Below are 19,612 nucleotides of genomic sequence, written 5' to 3' on the forward strand. Positions count from 1 at the left end.
GGTGGCGACAAGAGAGAAAAAATGAGGAAGCAAAAGCAGAAACCCCTGATAAACCCATCAGATCTTGTGAGACTTATTCACCATCACAAGAATAGCATGGGAAAGAGCGGCCCCCATGATTCAATTACCTCCCTGTGGGTCCCTCCCACAACACATGGGAATTCTGGGAGATAAAATTCAAGCTGAGATTTGGATGGCGACACAGCCAAGCCATAACAGGAGGTGTGAAAAGCATGTGGAGGTGTGGGAGGTATGAAGAGGTGTGAGTGGGAGGTGTGAGTGGGAGGCATGAGGAGGTGTGAAGTGTGTGTGGAGCTGTGGGAGGTATGAGGAGGTGTGGGAAGTATGAGGAGGTGTGAACCTGCATGTGGACTTAGGAGCGGTGAGGGAGGGGATGAGGAGAGAAGGTGCTGCAGGAGCCTGGAGCTGGGGAGGGCAGCAGAAGGCCGGGCTGGGGCGCAAACCAGTCAGGAAGAGGCTGCCATCCAGGGTAAGGGTGTGGAGGGCTTCGGGGGAGCATTGGCACAGTTGGAATGCAGACCTGTGCTGTGAGAGGGGTCCCTGGGGTACAGAGCAAAACAAAGGCTGCAGACCACGGGTTGACAGAGAAGGTGAAAATGAAGACAAATCAGAGGCCCAACGCAGATTCAGGATGCCTGGGCCTGGAGGGCATGGCGGGGAAATAGAGGGTGACCACTAAGAGGCACGGGGTTCCTTCTGGGGTGCAAAAGGTCTACAGTGGACTGTGGGGTCACTGCGCAACTCTGAATATGGTACACTTTGAGATAGGGACAGCACAGAAAATGTGAATTGTATCTCAATAAAGCTGTTATTAAAAAAAAAAAATTAAGAGTAGGGAGGAGGTCAAGGAGCAGTCCCCTCAGTGGTAAAGGCCTCAAAGACTACAGGGGAGAGAGGCCCGGGGCAGGGGACAGTCAGGGTGTCCAGTGCGGCTGAGAGACCGGACCGCTTCACCTTGAGCTGCCATAGGGCCTGGCCAAGGGCGGGCTCAGCTGACAGGGAGGCTGGAGGGGGAACGGGCAGGCCCTGGATGGCAGCAGGAGGAAGTGGGAGCAGTGAGTCAGTTCAAGAGCATAAACTGCTTTCCACAAGCGCATGTTTGTGAAATCCAAGAGAGAGGTTTTCAGGGGGTTCAGACCTGGTTTTTAAGATGGGAAGACCTGAGCATGCTTGTAGGCAGACAGAAGGAGCCTGGGTCCAGAGAAGGGTAGGCAGGGAGAGGCAGGAGGCAGGGAAGGGTGGAGGCCGAGAAACTGAGGCAGCAGGGAGGGGTCTGAGGGAGCATGGCAGGGACAGCCATGGGGGTGCCATCTGCCTAACGACAGAGACCCCAGGGGAAGTGAGCTCAGGTTGGAGAGTCCCAGCTGCTTCTTGGGGAACCCGATCAGGAACTGAATGGTCAGTAAATGACAGCCCCACTTCCTTTCCCTCCCCTTCCTTGGGCTCCACACAGCCTCTGAAAACACCAGGGTTTTTCAGGGCTTCCCCCATTGTGGCAAAAAAGGATGGGAGGACAGGGGAGGGGAGCAGAATCAGGCCTGAAGGAGAAAGAAGAAATTGCAGTGACTTTCATCAGAAACCCTGAAGTCTGTCATCCGGTGAAAAGAAAGCACTTCTCCCTAGTGGCAAATTCCTTTCAGTTTTAGCATCGTTTCTTCTGCTTCTGAAAGTCCCACCTAAAACCTCAGCAGAACCTAGAATGGATCTGGGGATGGTGCTGTGGGTGATGCTGGCTTTTGACTTTGAAGGCTGAGCTGCAACTGGAAGATGTCCCCAGCTGGCCGCTGTCAGGTGCTGGGGAATGTTCAAGAGCCCTCATGGGCTTTCCGCACCACCCGCTCCCACAATGGGCCAAGGCCTCCTCATCCCCGACCTGTGGGTGCCTCGTGCCCCCTCGGTAACCCAGGCCTTCACCCCATCCTTCGGACGACACAGGAGGGCCTAGAACTCTGCATGTGACGTACTTGTTTCGACAGAAGCAGAAAGGCCTTTGAGCAGCTGCTGGACTCTGCCCCCTGCCCTCATAAATCAGTCTGTTCACGCGTCACTGATTTGTTCCCACCCTTTGAACTCCTGCTCGCCTATTTTTTTTTTTTTTTTTTTTGGAGATGGACTTTTGCTCTTGTTGCCCAGGCTGGAGTACAGTGGGTACGACCTTCACTCACTGAAACCTCCACCTCCCATGTTCAGGCGATTCTCCTGCCTCAGCCTCCCGAGTAGCTGGGATTACAAGCACTCACCACCATGCCTGGTTCATTTTTGTATTTTTACAAATACAAAAAGAGACGGGGTTTCACCATGTTGGTCAGGCTGGTCTTGAACTCCTGACCTTGTGATCTGCCTGCCTCGGCCTCCCAAAGTGCTGGGATTATAGGCATGAGCCACCCCGCCCAGCCTATTTTTTTCAACTACTAACTCAAGTTGACATTTGCTGTCTTACAATCTTTTTGTTTGTTTGTTTTTAAGAAACAGGGTCTTGCTCTGTCACCCAGCTTTGAGTGCGGTGGTACCATCATAGCTCACTGCAGCCTCCATCCTCCTGGGCTCCAGGGATCCTCCTGCCTTAAGCTCCTGAGTAGCTGGGACTATACACAGGTGCAGCCCAATGCCTGGCTAATTTCTTTTATTTTTTAGAGATGATGTCTCCCCACATTGGCCAGGCTGGTCTTGAACTCCTAGACTCAAGTGATCCTCCCATTTCGGCCTCCTGAGTTGCTGGGTTACAATCATTTTTACTATGTCATAGTGATGTTTCTGGCAGAAATGTCCCCTGCTGTTCTCTGTGGGTATGACAGTGTCTCCTGTGCAGTCAGCAAAACTCAACAGAAGTCACCTCCAATGTCCCTGGCGGCAGTGCCTGTGATGAGCCAACGAAGCACGATGCTTCTAAACCATGCTTGATTCAGAATCTCTGAAGCCATTTTACTTTATAAATCATCTCCCCGAAGCCAGGAGCCACATTTGGACACCCTAGTGTCTCCACTTCTGTGCCACCACTCTCTGGACACTTCATAATCCCCCTATCCTCAAAAGGGGTGCATCCTGATCCTACCTGCCTGTGGGCTGAGACCCCTGAGGAGACCCTCGAAGTAACTGAGGGGGTCTGAAACTCTCAATGCACCAAGCACAGACTCCAGACTAAAGAAACCAGTCTCTATCACACACGCTGGTTCAAAACGTATGTATGCAAATTCATCTGAAAATGTTACAAATGCATGGCAAGTTGAAATTTTATATTATAAAATCGTTTATGTATATACAAATAACAGCAAATACTCATGCACCCAGCACTCCATCCTTAACACTTTGCCACGTTTGCTCCAGCTATATTTTGTTTGTTTGTTTGTTTCTGAGACAGAGTTTCACTTTTGTCGCCCAGGCTGGAGCGCAGTGGCAGCATCTCGGTTCATTGCAACCTCTGCCTCCTGGGTTCAAGCGATTCTCATGCCTCCCAACCACCACACTCAGCTAATTTTTGTATTTTTAGTAGAGACAGAGTTTCACCATGTTGGCCAGGATGGTCTCAAACTCCTGACCTCACGTGATCCGCACACCTCAGCCTCCCAAAGTGTTGGGATTACAGGCGTGAGCCACCATGTCTGGCCCCAGCTGTGGTTTAATAAATAAAAATGACACTGCTGGAGCTCCCAGCCTGCCCCTCCTGGTGCCGCTGGCTCCCAGGAAAGTAATCACTATCTCGAATTTGGTGTTTTTAAGCCCAGGCAGGCTTTCACTAGGTACACGGGTATTCATGAACGATACAGTGTACTGTCCGGCACGGTTCTGCACTTTATATGGATGCATTAATACCTTCCATAGCCTTCTGCAGTTTGTTTATTCCCCATGATTAGATGTTTGGAATATATCTATGTTGATACACACAGGTCTAGTTCATGCATCTTCACTAAGGCACAGCACGGTTGACCCCCGGGCAGCATGGGTTTAAACCACATGGGTGTACCTATACATGGATTTTTTTCAACTGAATGGGAATCAAAACTATGATGTTCTCAGGATGTAAAACCTGAGTATAAGGAGGACCAACTCTTTGTATATGCCGGTTCTGCAGTGATGTGAGTATGTGGAGGTCTGGACATACTTGGGGGTCCTAGAACCAGTCCCCCACGTATACTGACAGACGACGCTACTCCTATATAACAGGCCATAGCTGTGTAGCCCTCTCTGGCAGAGGGATACAGAGGGATGGTTAAGAGTGTGGAATCTGGAGCTGGCTTACCAGGGCTTGAATTCTGGCTCCACTAATTGTTGGCTGTGTGGCCTTGAAAAGTCACATGACCCCTCTGTGCCTCAAGTACCTCATCTGTAAAATGAGACTAATAACACCATCTACCCGGTTTTCATAAGCGTTTGGTGAATTAACAGACATGCAGAGCACTTAAGACAAATGCCTGCCACCTGATAAGTACCACGTGGGTGGCTGCAACCCCTGCTGTTGGTATTATTAGTCCTTGTATATGTTCCCAAACCATGATTCTAAATGCACAACGACTACCAACTGTGACCACAGATGCTTTCTTAACCATAAAAGGAACTTTCATACTCAAAAAGGTTAAGAACCACTGACGCATTCGATATTTGTTCTCCTGGTCCCTCTGCGCTACCCACTTCCTGATATATTGGGGAAATTATGCAAACCCCAAGGCCCTGGTCTCCCCAGGCAACAGTCATTAGTCAGCTGCTTCAGTCTGTTCCCATATGCTGAGCATCTTCACTCACCAGAGCAGGGCGACAAGACAGTCAGAGTCCCCGAAATCCAGACACCGGAGTCCTCCTTTCTGCAGGGTTCCCGGAAGATACACGAGGCGGCTCTGCGGCGGGGAGGGGATCTGCATTTGAGGCTGAGTCTCCAAGACAGTGCGAGCAAGGGCAGCGCCTCTACGCCTGCGTTAGGATGTTCTTTTCTTCCAAATGTCAGCTGTGGGCTGTAGGTCCAGGGACTCAGGACCTGGATAACCACCACCACAGCCCCACTCATAGTCCTGTGTCCGTGGCAGTGAAGGTAACTGGCCAGAAAAGGCAAGCAAGCACGCTGTCCATGCCATCAAGTTCTGGGAGGCGGTGGCCTGAAGCCAAGGTGTGCCTGGTCTGTGTCCCAGGCTGGCCAGGTGTGAGAGGGGTCACTGGAATATAGGGTCAGGTGTTCACAGCATCACCTCCCACCTGTGACCATGGCAAGCAGTGGCCCAAGAAGCTGGTCCTGCCTGCTCCCAGCCTCGTGCTGGCCCTTGGAATGGGGGCCCCCAGACTTCAGTAAGCTTCTTCCCATGTGATCAGAGGCCAACCATGATTGGCTCTCTGGATTTCTGTAGACCTCAGAGCCCCCTGGATGTGTCTGCGCCCTTCTCTGGCCCTTCTGAGAGCTCCGCTGCATGGTCCTGTTCAGCTCACCTGGCACCTACGATCCTTCCTCAGGTGTGTACGTGTGTGTTTGTGTGTATGTGTGTGCATGTGTATGTGTGCATGTGTTTATGTGCACCCCATGACACAGGAGTTCAGCTCCCACCCAAAATGTCCCTACTGTCAGTCCTCACAAGGCATTCCTCATTTCATAAATGATAATGGATAATGGTCTTCACCTTTACAGATAAAGGGCACCTCCACTGGCTGCCCTCCTTCCCAACGGCTCCTCTTCTTCCTGTTCCCAGCAGCCCAGCTCCCCAGGCAGCAAGCACCTCTCACCTCCTCCACCCCTCCACCGGCTCATGAGAGCCTCCCTGTCCTCATAAACAGCTTCACTCCATCCAACGGCGCCAATGCAGGCTGGCCCCCCAGAAGGCAGAACTCGGGGTGGCCCTGAGCCCCTACATTGATAAGTCAGCCCAGCAGGCAGCACGCGAGGAGGCTGGACTCTGTAGAGAGCACACTTCCCACCCACACCCTTTGTGGCTCTCAAAGTCAACCTAAAGCCACACCAAAGGCCGTCCTTCAGTCTCCCTGCTTTTCTGACTTGTCTCTTGTCCCCTGAGCACCTGGATTCAGGGGCAAGGCTGGTCAACCCCCAGGAGCCTACGTTGCTGGTTCCTGGTTAGCTCCATTGACCTTTCTAGGCCTCAGTGTCTATCCACAAGATGAACGCATTGGGACAAATATTCATTAAGCTGCTTCTACTCTGACAGCTCCACGACTTGAAGTTCCTTCCCAGGGCAGCCCGTGTCCCCCGCCCTGGAAGCCCTGCAGGAACGGCTGCGGCCCGGCCGCTTCAGCCACAGAAGCGCACCGGCCTGCCCGCCTGCCCACCGCCTGGGTGGAGTCCGTCTCAGCATCAGTTCCGCACAGAGGTGGAGGCAAATAATTCCGACCTACCTCCCTGGCAGGATTCTCTCTCTTTGGCCTTGGGAATGACAAGGGCTGTGGCCACACAAGGCCCTACCGTCATTATTATGTCTCTTAACTGCTCAGCCACAAGTTGCAGTTCACAGTTTACCAGCGAGGGCCCTGCCCCTAATTGTTCTAAATGTACTTAAGGAAGGTGACACCTTAGAAGCACAGAGGATGGGTTTCTCCCGGTGGCTGAGCGCTGGCCCGCGGGGTCCCATGGCCCTGTGAAGGAGGGTCCCGGGCCGCGTACGGCAGTGTGTGGTGTCGTACCATTGTGCCCTGATTCTTGCTGGCTAATTAAGCAAAAGCTACAAAATAAATTCACAGGGAAAATACTCCAGTTTGTTTTTTTCCCCTCCTCACAAAATAACTTTCTGCTTCAGAAGTGAGGAGAGGTCTGAGGTTTTAGGCTGCCCTGGGAACTCCTGCCCTTGCTGGACATGTCTGGTATTAGATGATACTCCCTGTGTCCTGCCACCGAGAGAATGATCATCGGGCCTCCTTGAGGAGAAGCCATGTGGGTAATGGGGGAAGCTCCTCACTAGGGGTAGGGCCTTGGTCTGCTCCTGACACTGTCCCAGCTCACTGGGGCCTTCGGGAACAGCAACCAGGATGGCAGGAGACACACCCACATTCCTCCAGGAATAATGAAAAAAACTGAGACTAGCTGACCCCAAGCAGAGAGAACTTGGGAGAGACACTATATATGCTGTCAAGGCCGTGACGGGCCGTGTGTCCTGGGAGGAGGGGTGACGCGTGGTGTGCACGGCCCCACGGCGCAGGAGTGGGGGTTACCCAGCACCACCCTTCCATCTTCATGTTGGTCTGGACCCCATGATTCGCTGAGAACAAACCAGGCAGACCAGAAATTCCAGCTTAACCTGGAGCAGGGCCCAGGAGGACATGGAGGTTGGGGGCTTCCACATACAAAACCCAAGACTAGCCAGGAGCCCACTTGGTTGCCCCAGAATCTGATTCTGGTGAAAATACACCTGTTATGTCAACCTAAACCTAGGCCTTCGCCTCCTGGTGGCACCCAAGGAAGGGGCCCTAGGAGCAGGACCCGGACAATGGTGGGTGGAAACCCGACAGCCCAAATCACAGGTGGCGGCTTCCACCAAGAAGTTCCTCCACAGCCATGCTGGCACTGCTTCATAGTGAGTATCTGTGTTTGGGAAATATTTTGATTTCATTACAGTGAGATTTTTTAATTGGATTTGACTTTCATTTAAATAGCAGCAAAAACCACTGGTTCTTTTTAAAACACGTATCCTAGAGGGGGGACTCACAGAGGTGAAGGAATGAATTAAGTCTTCTTTTTTCCCCTGAAAACATCTCACACTTCCTATCTCTACTGTGAGGACAGCCACTAAGTCACATCAGCCAGTCAATCGCACAATGGAGAAATCATTGACATGAAGTCTGTTTTCCCTGCTCAAGGCTGAGTTCCACGGAGGGAGAATCTAAATCTGACCTCAAACAGTCTGCACAGTGTCTGGCACACAACAAGCACCCAAACACGCCTGATGAAACAACCTAAATGTCCACCAGCGGATGAATGGATAAATAAAATGTCTCTATTCATGCAGGGCAATATTATTTAAGCTCACAAAGGAACAAAGTTCTGATAAACGCTACAATGTGACGAACCTCAAAACACTATGCTAGGTGAAAGGGGAAGACGTACAAGAAGACACATTGTATGATTCCTTTGATATGAAATATTCAGGATAGGTAAATCCACAGAGATAGAAAGCAGATGGGTGGCTGCCAGGGGCTGGGGCGACGGGAACTGGGGAGTGATTGCTTAATGGGCATAAAGTTTCCTTTGGGGGTGATAAAAATGTTCTGAACTAGATAGGGGTGACAGCTGCGCAACACTGTGAATGCACTGAACATCACTCAGCTGCAAGCATTCAATGGTTAATTTCATATTGCGTCAATTTTGCTTCAATACATCTTTCTTTTATTTGTTTTGTTTTGTTTTGCTTTTGAGATGGAGTCCTGCTCTGTCACCCAGGCTGGAGTGCAGTGGTGTGATCTCAGCTCACTGCATCCTCCGCCTCCCAGATTCGAGCAATTCTACCTCAGCCTCCCAAGCAGCTGGGATTACAGGTGCCTGCCACAGCACCCAGCTAATTTTTGTATTTTTAGTAGAGATGGGGTTTCACCATGTTGGCCAGGCTGGTCTCGAACGCCTGACCTCATGATCCACCCACCTCAGCCTCCCAAAGTCCTGGGATTATAGATGTGAGCCACCACACCTAGCCCAATACATTTTTTTTTCTTTTTGAGACAGAGTTTCACTCTTGTCACCCAGGTTACAGTGCAATGGCGCGATCTTGGCTCACTGCAAGCTCTGCCTCCCGGGTTCAAGCAATTCTCCTGTCTCAGCCTCCTGAACAGCTGCGATTACAGGTGCCCACCACACCTAGCTAATTTTTGTTTCTTGTTCTTTTTTTGAGATGGAGTCTCGCTCTGTTGCCCAGGCTGCAGTGCAGTGGCCGGATCTCAGCTCACTGCAAGCTCCGCCTCTCTGGTTTATGCCATTCTCCTGCCTCAGCCTCCTGAGCAGCTGGGACTACAGGCGCCCACCACCTTGCCGGGCTAGTTTTTTGTATTTTTGGTAGAGATGGGGTTTCACCGTGTTGGCCAGGGCGGCCTGGAACTACTGACCTCAGGTGATCCACCCGCCTCTGCCTCCCAAAGTACTGGGATTACAGGCACGAGCCACTGTGCCTGGCCCCAGTACATTTTTTTGAGACAGATCTCGCTCTATCACCCAGGCTGGAATGCAGTGGTGCGATCTCGGCTCACTGCAGCCTTGATCTCCCAAGTTCAAGCAATCCTCCTACCTCAGCCTCTGTAGTAGCTGGGATTACAGGTGTGTGTACTATGCTTGGTACAGGTACAGGTACTATGCTTGGCTAATTTTTTAATTTTTTGTAGAGATGAGATCTCACTACATTGCCCAGGATAGTCGTGAACTCCTGGGCTCAAGCGATCCTCCTGCCTCGGCCTCCCAAAGTGTTGGGATTACAGGCATAAATCACCACACCCAGCCAATACAATTTTTTTAATTAAAAAAAGAAAAACACCTGTTGAATAAATGAAATGAATCTCCATGTTCCAGCTGCACTTTATGCTGCTTTGTGAAAGCTGGGAGGACGCAGCCCTCTCGCAGAGACAGATGTGTGCTGTCTTCCCAGAAAATGAGTGTGGTCCTGATGGGGCCTGACTCACGGCACGGCTCACTCACTCCTGCCCATTTCCCTCCTTATCTGCCACGACTCATGCACTACAAACGGACTGCCACACAGCCTGATGGGACATGACCTCTGACAGCTACGAGGAAGCTGTGGCAGTAGAGTCCAAGGCGCCAGGGAGAGTAGCCTATGGGGTGGGAACAGCCCACGGAGCGGACTCCACTGTGTGTGTGGTTTTTTCTCACCCTGTGTTTTGCAGACTGTGTAGCTCAGCCTCATATGTGTGTATGCCATTTAAAATTCGAGGACGGAGGCCAGGCACAATGGCTCACACCTGTAATCCCAGCACTTTGGGGGGCCGAGGCAGGCAGATCACGAGGTCAAGAGATCGAGATCATCCTGGCCTACATGGTGAAACCCCGTCTCTATTAAAAATACAAAAATTAGCTGGACATGGTGGCAGATGCCTGTAGTCCCAGCTAACCAGGAGGCTGCGGCAGGAGAATCACTTGAACCCGGGAGGCAGAGGTTGCAGTGAGCTGAGATTGCGCCACTGTATTCTGGACTGGGCAACAGAAGGAAACTCCGTCTCAAAAAAAAAAAGAAAAAAATCGAGGGAAAGAGTGAGCTGATAATATCACATGATGTCAAGACTGCCTCCCCAGCCCAGACAGCCATGGTGAGGGTCCCTCCTATGTGCCAGAGGTACAGGTGGCTCCCAGCCCTCTCCTTTCTACCTGTCTGTCCTTCCCAATTGACCATGGCCCTTCAGGGAAGAAATCCCAGCTTCCTACCTCTGATCCCTGACACCTGTGTGTAGGGATCACTACAGCTTGTTCACTGAATGCATGAAACTCCCTAAACCATGAGAGAAACTGAAGCCTGTTTCTGACTTGCCTTAGCAAAAATGGTAAAGGTGATGATGGTGGAGGGGGATCTTGGTGACAAATAGTGAATCTGTCCTAACCCAGGGGTCAGCAAACTAAAGCCTGCAGGCTAAGTCCATCCCACAAGCTGTTTCAGTAAAGCCTGTGAGCTAAGAACGGTTTTTACCATTTTAATGCATTGCATTTGCTGCTGTTGTTGTTTAAAAATATATATATATATGCGGCTGGGCACGGTGGCTCATGCCTGTAATCCCAGCACTTTGGGAGGCCGAGGCGGGTGGATCACAAGGTCGAGAGATTGAGACCATCCTGGCAAACATGGTGCAATCCTGTCTCTACTAAAAATACAAAAATTGGCCAGGCATGGTGGCGCATGCCTGTGGTCCCAGCTACTTGGGAGACTCAGGCAGGAGAATCGCTTGAACCCGGGAGGCGGAGGTTGTAGTGAGCTGAGATCATGCCACGCACTCCAGCTTGGCAACAAAGCAAGACTCCGTCTCAAAAAAGGAATATGCAACAGAGACCATATGTGGCTCACAGGCCTAAAATCCTGACCCACACAAGCTTGAGATAATCAACCCACTTGCAGAGTAAAACCATTTGGGCTTCATCTGTCCTCATAGGTTAATGGACTCTAAACTTCAGCCGCAGGAAACATAAAAAGTGAAATATTTACGAGCCTCTGCAGCCTTCGGGGAATCCTGTTGTCCCAGGTACTGTCTAAACAGTCTGCTGGGGCTATTTCTGTACTGAGAGAACTGGCCAGCCAAATGTCAGGACCCAGACAGACCTTCCAACCAGGAACCGGCTTTCCTCTTGTCACTGGAAAAGCAAGGCCAACAGGAACAGCCTGAAAAAAGCAGCCCTTGGGATCACATGACGTTGTTGTTTGCAAAACCCTAAGATGCTTGCAGTGAGATTTTGTTGAGGGGCCTTGGATCTTGCAAATATTCCTCTCTGGGCAGCTCTCCCCTCACCGTCATGACCCCTGCCCTCCACTCCCCATCACTCCATGCCGAGCAGCTAGCCTGGGGCTAAGACGGTGGGCACAGCAGCAGCGGGACAGCCATGGCTGGGCCCTGGAACTCCCCTGAGAACCTGCACTAGCCTCAGGACAGCGCTCCGGCCCTGCCTCCCTGCTGGTCACTACCAGTTCCCACCTGTCTGACTACGGAAAGGCAGGTGAGCAAGAAGCTCTAGCAAAGCCTGCAAGTACCACAGTGTTCGGAGCCGACAGTGGGGCACTCCTGATGGAGACTGCGGCGGCAGCCTCAGCCCAGCCTCTGCCGTGGGGAAGTCCTGGTGGTCACTGGGGTTGGATGCTGAATGTGCTGAGGGGCCTAATTGTTTCCCGAGTGCTGAGGGCATTAACAGGATTTGGTTCCCCCTTGGTTTGCAGGGCATCACCGAGGCACTGATGAGGCCACAGCCTCAGCTGCAGAGAGAAGAGCACGCTGCCACGGCTCGAGGAGAGGGCTCGGGAAACTGGGCTGTACATTTAGAAAGTGGCCTACAGGGAGGTGCTGGGGGTGAACGGCAGACCAAATGAGAATAAGGAAACCTTTCCACACGCACAGGCACATACATACACACAAACACAGGAAAACACACACACAGGCACAGACACACACAAACACAGGCACAGGCACACACAAACACAGGCACAGACACACACACACAGGCACATACATACACACAAACACAGGCAAACACGCAAACACACAAACACAGGCACAGACACACACACGGGCACACACATGCACAGACACTCAGAGACTCACACAGACACAGGCACACAGAGGCAGGCACACACACACAGGTATACACACAGGCACACATACACAGACCTCCCCCACACACAGGTGCACACAGGCACATACGCATATGCACATACACAGGTGCACGCAGCCACACATGCACAGGCACACATGCGCATACACACACAGGTGCACACAGGCACACATGCACATACACACACAGGTGCACGCAGCCACACATGCACAGGCACACATGCGCATACACACACAGGTGCACACAGGCACACATGCGCATACACACACAGGTGCACACAGGCACACATGCACGTACAGACACATACAAAGGTACACACCTAGGCGCACACACGGCTCTGGCTGGCCATCAACCCACTGAGCTGTCTCCGCAGGGAGCCGGTGCCAGGGGCTGAGGCCATGGGTGCGGGGCTCAGAGGTCAGGCTGAGCACAGTCCTTCCCCTTGGTCCGCCTTGTCTGTTTCCTAAGCCTCTTACTTCTTCACAATCACCAACAGGCCTAGAAGCTTCCCTCTTCACAACTCCTAGACTAGGGCCTGGCACATGACAGGTATTTGACAAACACGTCTTGACTAAACTGACTGCCAAGAGCCACAGCCGAAGCCCCTTTCTCCTGCAATCACCCACGTCCCTTTCTGAGCGTGGAGGACTGGGTCCTGGATTCGATTTTCAGGGGCCTCTTAGTTCCCTACCAGCAAGAATGAGGACTATGACCCACTTCAAGTCAGTGTGGCGTGTGCAGCAAGCACAGGATCGGTCAGCCTGAAACACGGGACTTGTCCTGCCTCTGCACGCCTGGCTGGGCTGCCTGGGACCATTTCCTCCACTGGTCGGCTCATCTGCAAAGGGGGGACTGGGCTGCTGGACCCCCAGTGCCTTCCGCTCTCATGTCAGGCACTGCGATTAGGCTTGCCACATGCTCCCTACGGGTGTGCCAAGAGTCACCACCATTTTACAAACAGAAAAGTTGCTGTTTGGTGGAAAAGTAATTTTGATAGCACAGTGGGCTGGAAAAGGGCAGGGTCAGCCCGCAGACCTGACCTTCAGGACAGTGGCTGGGTGTCAAAGCAGGAGCCCGGGTTCAGAGCTGTAGGCAACATACAGTGAGAATCTCAGCCAAGGGAGGAGAGGAGCAAAGGGATTCAGGACACGCAGCATCTCCTTTAACCCACACCAACCCGTGGGATGAGTATTACGGTTTCTGCCTCCCTGGTGAAGCAGCAGCCTCGGAGAGGTGGTGACTGGCCATGGGACCCACACTGGAGGCCAAGCCCATATTGGAACCCAGATCTGCACCCAGGGACCCTGCTCCTTCACTCCCAGGGCTGCCTCCTGATTCATAAGGCTTTGCTGGCCTAGTGCCCATCATGAGCTCCCAGCACCAACCGTTTGCCCCTACCATGAGCCGCGGGCCCTCACCACGAGCCGCTGGCACCATCCCACAGGACCACATGACTCACGAACCATCCCTGCTGCAGCTGAGTGGAGGGTGTGGAAGTCCCTAGCAGAGTTTCAGAACAGAACAGACCCCGATAAATGTCAGCTTCCCATCTGCCCTCCAGGGCGTGGTGAGGTCTCAGGTCTCAGTTCCCACATCAGTGTCCGTTCATCACAGCACCTCTCCCCACGGAGAGAACTTGCTTCTCCATTTCCTTCCGCAAACCATGTGACTGCAATGGCAGGAGTTTGTCATGGGGCCCAAGACAGAGCTGAACCAGCTTGTTCCATTCTGCCAAACTCAGGAACCTGGAGAGTCTGAGTTCCAGGCTGGGAATTCCGAGGAAGAAGGGCTGGGATACACGGCTGCTGAGGTGTCACCGAGCCCACCGTCACACCAACTTCTGCCCCTGCAGGGCACAGACCTGTCTGCCCAAGAGCTGCCTGGGCACAGAAGCTACCGCCTTTGCTTCTGAGCCTCTACCCTAAAACCTGGAGGTGGACGGCACCACAATTCCTCATGAGCAGAGACCCCTAAAGGAGTATGGGCTGGGCACGGTGGCTCATGCCTGCAATCCCAGCACTTTGGGAAGCTGAGGCGGGCGCATCATCTGAGGTCAGGAGCTCGAAACAAGCCCGGCCAACATGGTGAAACCCTGTCTCTACTAAAAATACAGAAATTAGCCAGGTGTGGTGGCACACACCTGTAATCTCAGCTACTCAGGAGGCTGAGGCAGGAGAATTGCTTGAATCCAGGAGGCGGAGGTTGCAGTGAGCCAAAAATCACACTACTGCAGCCTGAGTGACAGAGCCAGACTCCAAAAGAATAATAGTAATAATAATCACCGAGTATAACTAAAAAGCCATAGGATCTGCCCAAGAGGTCACTGGTGTAGAAAGAGACTTAACCTGGCAGAATTTAAAAGCAGTGATTTAGGGGGAAGTAAATCAAATTGAGTCTTCTCAGGATTGCATTACCCTCAGATGTGTACCCAAGGGCAGCTGGGGCTGCGTTCTGCAGCATCGTGTGCATTGCATGGAGGCTCAGAGCGGGTAGTGTGGGCAAGTGTTCTCACCGCTCTGAGCCTCAGCTGGGGGGTAACAGTGCCCTCTGGGTCACCAGGGAGGGTGAGATGAGTAAGGCCCAGGTACAGGGACCCCACAAAAGGACAAAGTACTGACAACAACAGGAAAAAGCTTCCTCCCCATCTCAGACCTCCCCTTCTAATTCATTCCCAATTCCCAAACTGTCCCACAGCTTCCTTCCCACCGTCCTCTCCTCCTCCCCCACCCAGCTTCAGCCTCGAGACACCTGCTTCTTCTCAGAGGACTCCTGTCTCATTCAAGTCTCCTGATGCTTCAATATCCATTCCCTTCAGTGCCCCAAATTGTGCCTTAACTGTGCTGTATGTATACTTTGATTCTCTGCAACCTGATTTTGCGCTCCTGGAGAACATGAGGTTGCATTTAGAGGTAGGTATGTATTCCCATTGTTAAAAGGTTTCATGGCCAGGCATGGTGGCTCACGCCTATAATCACAACACTTTGGGAGGCCGAGGCGGGCGGATCACTTGAGGTCAGGAGTTTGAGACCAGCCTGGCCAACCTGGCAAAACTCCATCTCTACTAAAAATACAAAAATTAGCCAGGCGCAGTGGCAGGTGCCTGTAATCCCAGATACTCGGGAGGCTGAGGCAGGAGAATGACTTGAATCCAAGAGGCGGAGGTTGCAGTGAATCCAGATCACAACAAAGCAAGGCTCTCTCTCAAAAAAAATAAAAAGAGGTTTCACATACTGTACATAAACGACAAGCCTCGGCCGGGCGCAGTGGCTCAAGCCTGTAATCCCAGCACTGTGGGAGGCCGAGACGGGCAGATCACGAGGTCAGGAGATCGAGACCATCCTGGCTAACACAGTGAAACCCTGTCTCTACCAAAAAAATACAAAAAATTAGCCGGGCGCAGTGGTGGGCACCTGTAGTCCCAGCTACTCGGGAGGCTGAGGCAGGAGAATGGCGTAAACCCGGGAGGCGGAGCTTGCAGTGAGCTGAGATCTGGCCACTGCACTCCAGCCTGGGCAACAGAGCGAGACTCCGTCTCAAAAAAAAAAAAAAAAAAAGACAAGCCTCACACTCAGACAGCACAGATGTGCACTGAATCCCAGCTCCACCATGCACTGACAGTGTGACCTTCAGCAACTCATCTATAACCTCTCAGCCTCAGTTTCCTCCTCTGGAAAATGGGGACAATATCAGTACTTTCTTCAGAGAGTTCTGGTAAAAATAAGTATGACCAATTGCTTAGAAGTGTGCTTTCTTTGCCAGGTGCAGTGGCTCATACCTGTAATCCCGGCATTTTGGGAGTCTGAGGTGGACAGATCATGAGGTCACGAGGTCAAGAGATCGAGACCATCCTGGCCAACACGGTGAAACCCTGTCTCAACTAAAAATACAAAAATTAGCTGGGCATGGTGGTGCACACCTGTAGTCCCAGCTACTTGGGAGGCTGAGGTAGGAGAATCACTTGAACCTAGGAGACAGAGGTTGCAGTGAGCCGAGATCAAAAGTATGCTTTCTTAAACTTACTTCTGAATTATTAGCTGTTAGCCCCTTCTCCAAAATCGCATTTACTTGGTCTGAAATGGAGGCCCAAGCAATAGTCATTCTTAAAGCCCCCCACTTTAGGTAATTCCAATGGTTTGTGTAAGAGAAAGAGGGGGTGAGGGGGAGAGGAGGAGATGGGAGGCAGAGCTGGGTTGGCGACAAAAGGCCGACCACTTTATAACTCCCCAGAAGTATCACAGTTTTGTCAGTAAGCCAGAAATAGCTTTGTTCTGCCAGGCTCTGAAATGCCAGCACTCAGAGACGGAGACGTGCCACCTTCTCCAGCCAGCCACCCTGTGCCCTCAGGGGAAATGCTCTTTGCTGTGGTGCCCGCAGACCTGGGAGATACAAAGAAGACAGGGCCGTGACTTTGGGCCCCCGGGCCGGAGTGGCTCTGTCTGCCTGGTCACTTTTTCCCTTGCTCAGCATTTACTCACCAACCAGCAGACAGTGCAGAAAATGCGCAGCCTGGCCCCTAATCCGGCTCTAAGTTCAGAATTTGCATGTGATTACCAGAGGGCTGTGGCAGTTCCCTGCATTTTCCTCTTCCCCCACTGCCCCCCAAAAGGGGACAAATATAAAGAGCTCAATGTGCAATACCACCATTGCCACAGCTCTTGAGGTAACATCACCTCACCTGTCTTTTGCATCTTGCTGGAACCACCCCATTTCAATTACAAAGCCCAAGTGTCTGTGCAATGCGGCTGACTGCCTGAACTGGTTTGCTGGTTTAAAGGTAGTACTTGGACAGACAATACACATTACTCTCCGACTGGAAAATATGCTGATACGCTGGACTTATAAGAAGTCTCTCAGCGTAGACCCATTTCTAAAAGATATCTACTAAATATCACATACGCTATTTTTTAACCAAAAGTATTTCTTTGAAATTTTCAGTCAGTGGCTTCCAGGGTACCAGAGCAATCCTTTTCCTACCTGTTTTTTTTTTGTTTTTTTTTTTTTTTGAGACAGGGTCTGGCTCTGTCACCCAGGCTGGAGTGCAGTGGTTCAGTCTCCGCTCACTGCAACCTCCGCCTCCCGGGCTCGGCCTCCCACCTCAGCCTCCTGAGTAGCTGGAACTACAGGCAGGCACTACCACACCCAGCTAATTTTCGTACATTTTGTAGAGAGGAAGTTTCGCCATGTTGCCCAGGCTGGTCTTAAACTCAGGGGCACAAGCGATCCTCCTGCCTCCGCCTCCACAATGCTGGGATTACAGGCGTGAGCCACCGCATATGGCCTCTTTTTAAAAATAAGTGACTTTTTCTCAAAAAAGAAAAAAAAAGACACTTAAAAGGAATGAGATGCCCGCTTGCACAGGGTCTCTGCCCATCCGACAGTTCTTAAATTACCCTCGCCAGGTGACACCGTGGGCGCCTTCCCCTTCGGCAGAGTCCTAGTGAAACTGGACACCTTAGTACTTGGAAAACTAATGGGAATCAGAAATGATGATGCCCATGATGACTGCGCACCGCGTTATTAAACCTTTGTGCAATGCTTTACAAAGTATTTGCAAAGTGCTCAACAATTACTGCACTCTCAATTAAGTCAATCATCACCAGTAAAGCAGCAGCCACGTTAATTCACGTACTCTCCGATGCGCTTATTGAATAATATGCCCCATAAAATGATTTTTGTGTGGCTGTAAAAGATCCCCAGTCAACTTTTATGGCCTTTTCTTGGGGCCTCTCAGATGAGCTCAGACAGCAAGTCTGATGAGCGGCAGCAGCTCGGAAGCTGGGTGTTACCCCAGCCTGCCGTTTAGCAATCTGGCGGAATGAGTTAGTAAGCCGCAGTTCAGTAGAGCTCCTAAGCCGGAGGTTCAAAACATCTCATCAAAACCAGCACGGTCCCACCCTGCCAGCGCTCAAAACAGCAGTGTCGGGCCCAAATCTGGAAGCTAACGTGCCGAGGACCTTTCCAGGACGGTAGTTAGGTGCCTTGGGAGGGAGGGCAAATTCTAGAGTTCAGGCCTCCCTGGGGGGCACACCTTCCACCCGTACTAACTGGCGTGCGAAGGCGCTGCTGCTTAGCGCTTTGCACGGAGAAGCGCCCCGAACCCACCAAACGATGCGGAGCCAGGGGCAGCGAGTGACCGGCGGCCCCCAGCCCTCCCCTTCCTTCTCCTCGCCCCTTTTGGGAATGGCAGGGAGTTTCCTATGAGAAATGCCGGCAAGCAGGACAGGGTTCGCACTACCCCAGAGCCGGCGCCTTCTCCCTACATTCTCAGCCCTAGGGCCGGACCCGCCCCCGCGGCTGCCATCGCCCCTGCCTCCGGCGCCCCGCGGGGACCACTCCGCCAGGTGAGCGGAGCCTCTCTGAGACTCACCTGCGTGAAGTACAAGTTCATCAGCGTGAGGGTGAAGAACTGCAGGCACACGGGGAAGCAGTAGAGCAGCCAGAAGACGAAGGGGCTGAGCGAATTGGCCGCCACGAAGTCTTTGAAGTAGAAGGAGAAGAGGACGGTCCGCAGGGAGGCCCAGAAGAGGCAGAGGAAGAGGAAGACGCTCTGGTAGCTGAGCCGCTTGTGACGGTAGCGCAGCACCAGCCAGAGTTGCACGTAGATGAACACGAAGAGCAGCGCGTAGAACACGGTGTAGACCACTGTGAGGCCGAGCTTCACGTAGGGGGGCACGGCCGGGGTCAGCGTGGGCGGCAGCGAGTCGTTGCGGGCCGGGTCCCACGGCGGGGTCTCCATCGGGCCGGGGGCGCTGCCGCGCGGCCGGGGGCGCTCCGGCCTCATCGGGGCTCGGGGCCGCCGCCGCCGCCGCCCCCGCGGGGGTCTCCGCGCATCGCGCTCCGCCTGCAGCCCCGAGACTGGAGGAAAGAAAACAAGCCGCACTTCCTCCCCCGGCACCACATGATTCACTGGGGCGGCCTTTGTCTGCGATTGGCAGCGCCGCGCCCGCCGCCCCCGCGCGCCGACCGGCCCCGCGCGCCCCCGCCCCGGCCCGCGCGCCCCGGCCCGCCCTCTCCCGGGCACCGCGCGCCTTAGCCCCGCGAACCTCGGCCCGCCCTATCCTCGCCACTGCGCGCTCCTGCAGTGCGCGCCCCCAGAGCCGCGCGCCTCCTCCCGGCCCTTTCCCCATGCCGGGGGCCGCGCGCTCCCACACTGCGCGCCCCCAGAGCCGCGCGCCTCCTCCCCGCCTCCGGCCCACTGCGCGTCCCCAGAACCGCGCGCCTCTTCCCCGGCCCCGGCCCCCTCCCCGTCCCAGGGGCCGCGCGCTCCCACACTGCGCGCCCCCAGAGCCGCGCGCCTCTTCCCCGGCCCCGGCACCGCCCCGCGCGCCCCCAAAACTTCCCAGCCGCGCCCCGCGCGCCCCCAAAACT

At 53.2% G+C, this 19,612-nt stretch overlaps 1 protein-coding gene and 1 long non-coding RNA gene across 2 annotated transcripts in view; one reads left to right on the forward strand and one right to left on the reverse strand.

The window, feature by feature from the left end:
* Positions 1-19,101, reverse strand: part of GPR137B (G protein-coupled receptor 137B) — a 68,716-nt gene extending 49,615 nt beyond the window's left edge. Inside the window, exon 1 of the mRNA XM_015126959.3 lies at positions 18,612-19,101. Coding sequence (XP_014982445.2) covers positions 18,612-19,025 — 414 coding nt within the window. The 5' untranslated portion in view covers positions 19,026-19,101. The remainder of the gene's footprint in view (positions 1-18,611) is intronic.
* Positions 4,738-7,944, forward strand: LOC144340221 (uncharacterized). The gene is made up of 3 exons (XR_013416002.1): positions 4,738-5,041; positions 5,352-5,454; positions 5,627-7,944. It is a non-coding gene; the product is annotated as an uncharacterized LOC144340221 (long non-coding RNA).
* Positions 19,102-19,612: the final 511 nt, after the last annotated feature.

This window comes from Macaca mulatta, chromosome 1 (genome assembly GCF_049350105.2).
Source record: "Macaca mulatta isolate MMU2019108-1 chromosome 1, T2T-MMU8v2.0, whole genome shotgun sequence".
NCBI lineage: Eukaryota > Metazoa > Chordata > Mammalia > Primates > Cercopithecidae > Macaca > Macaca mulatta.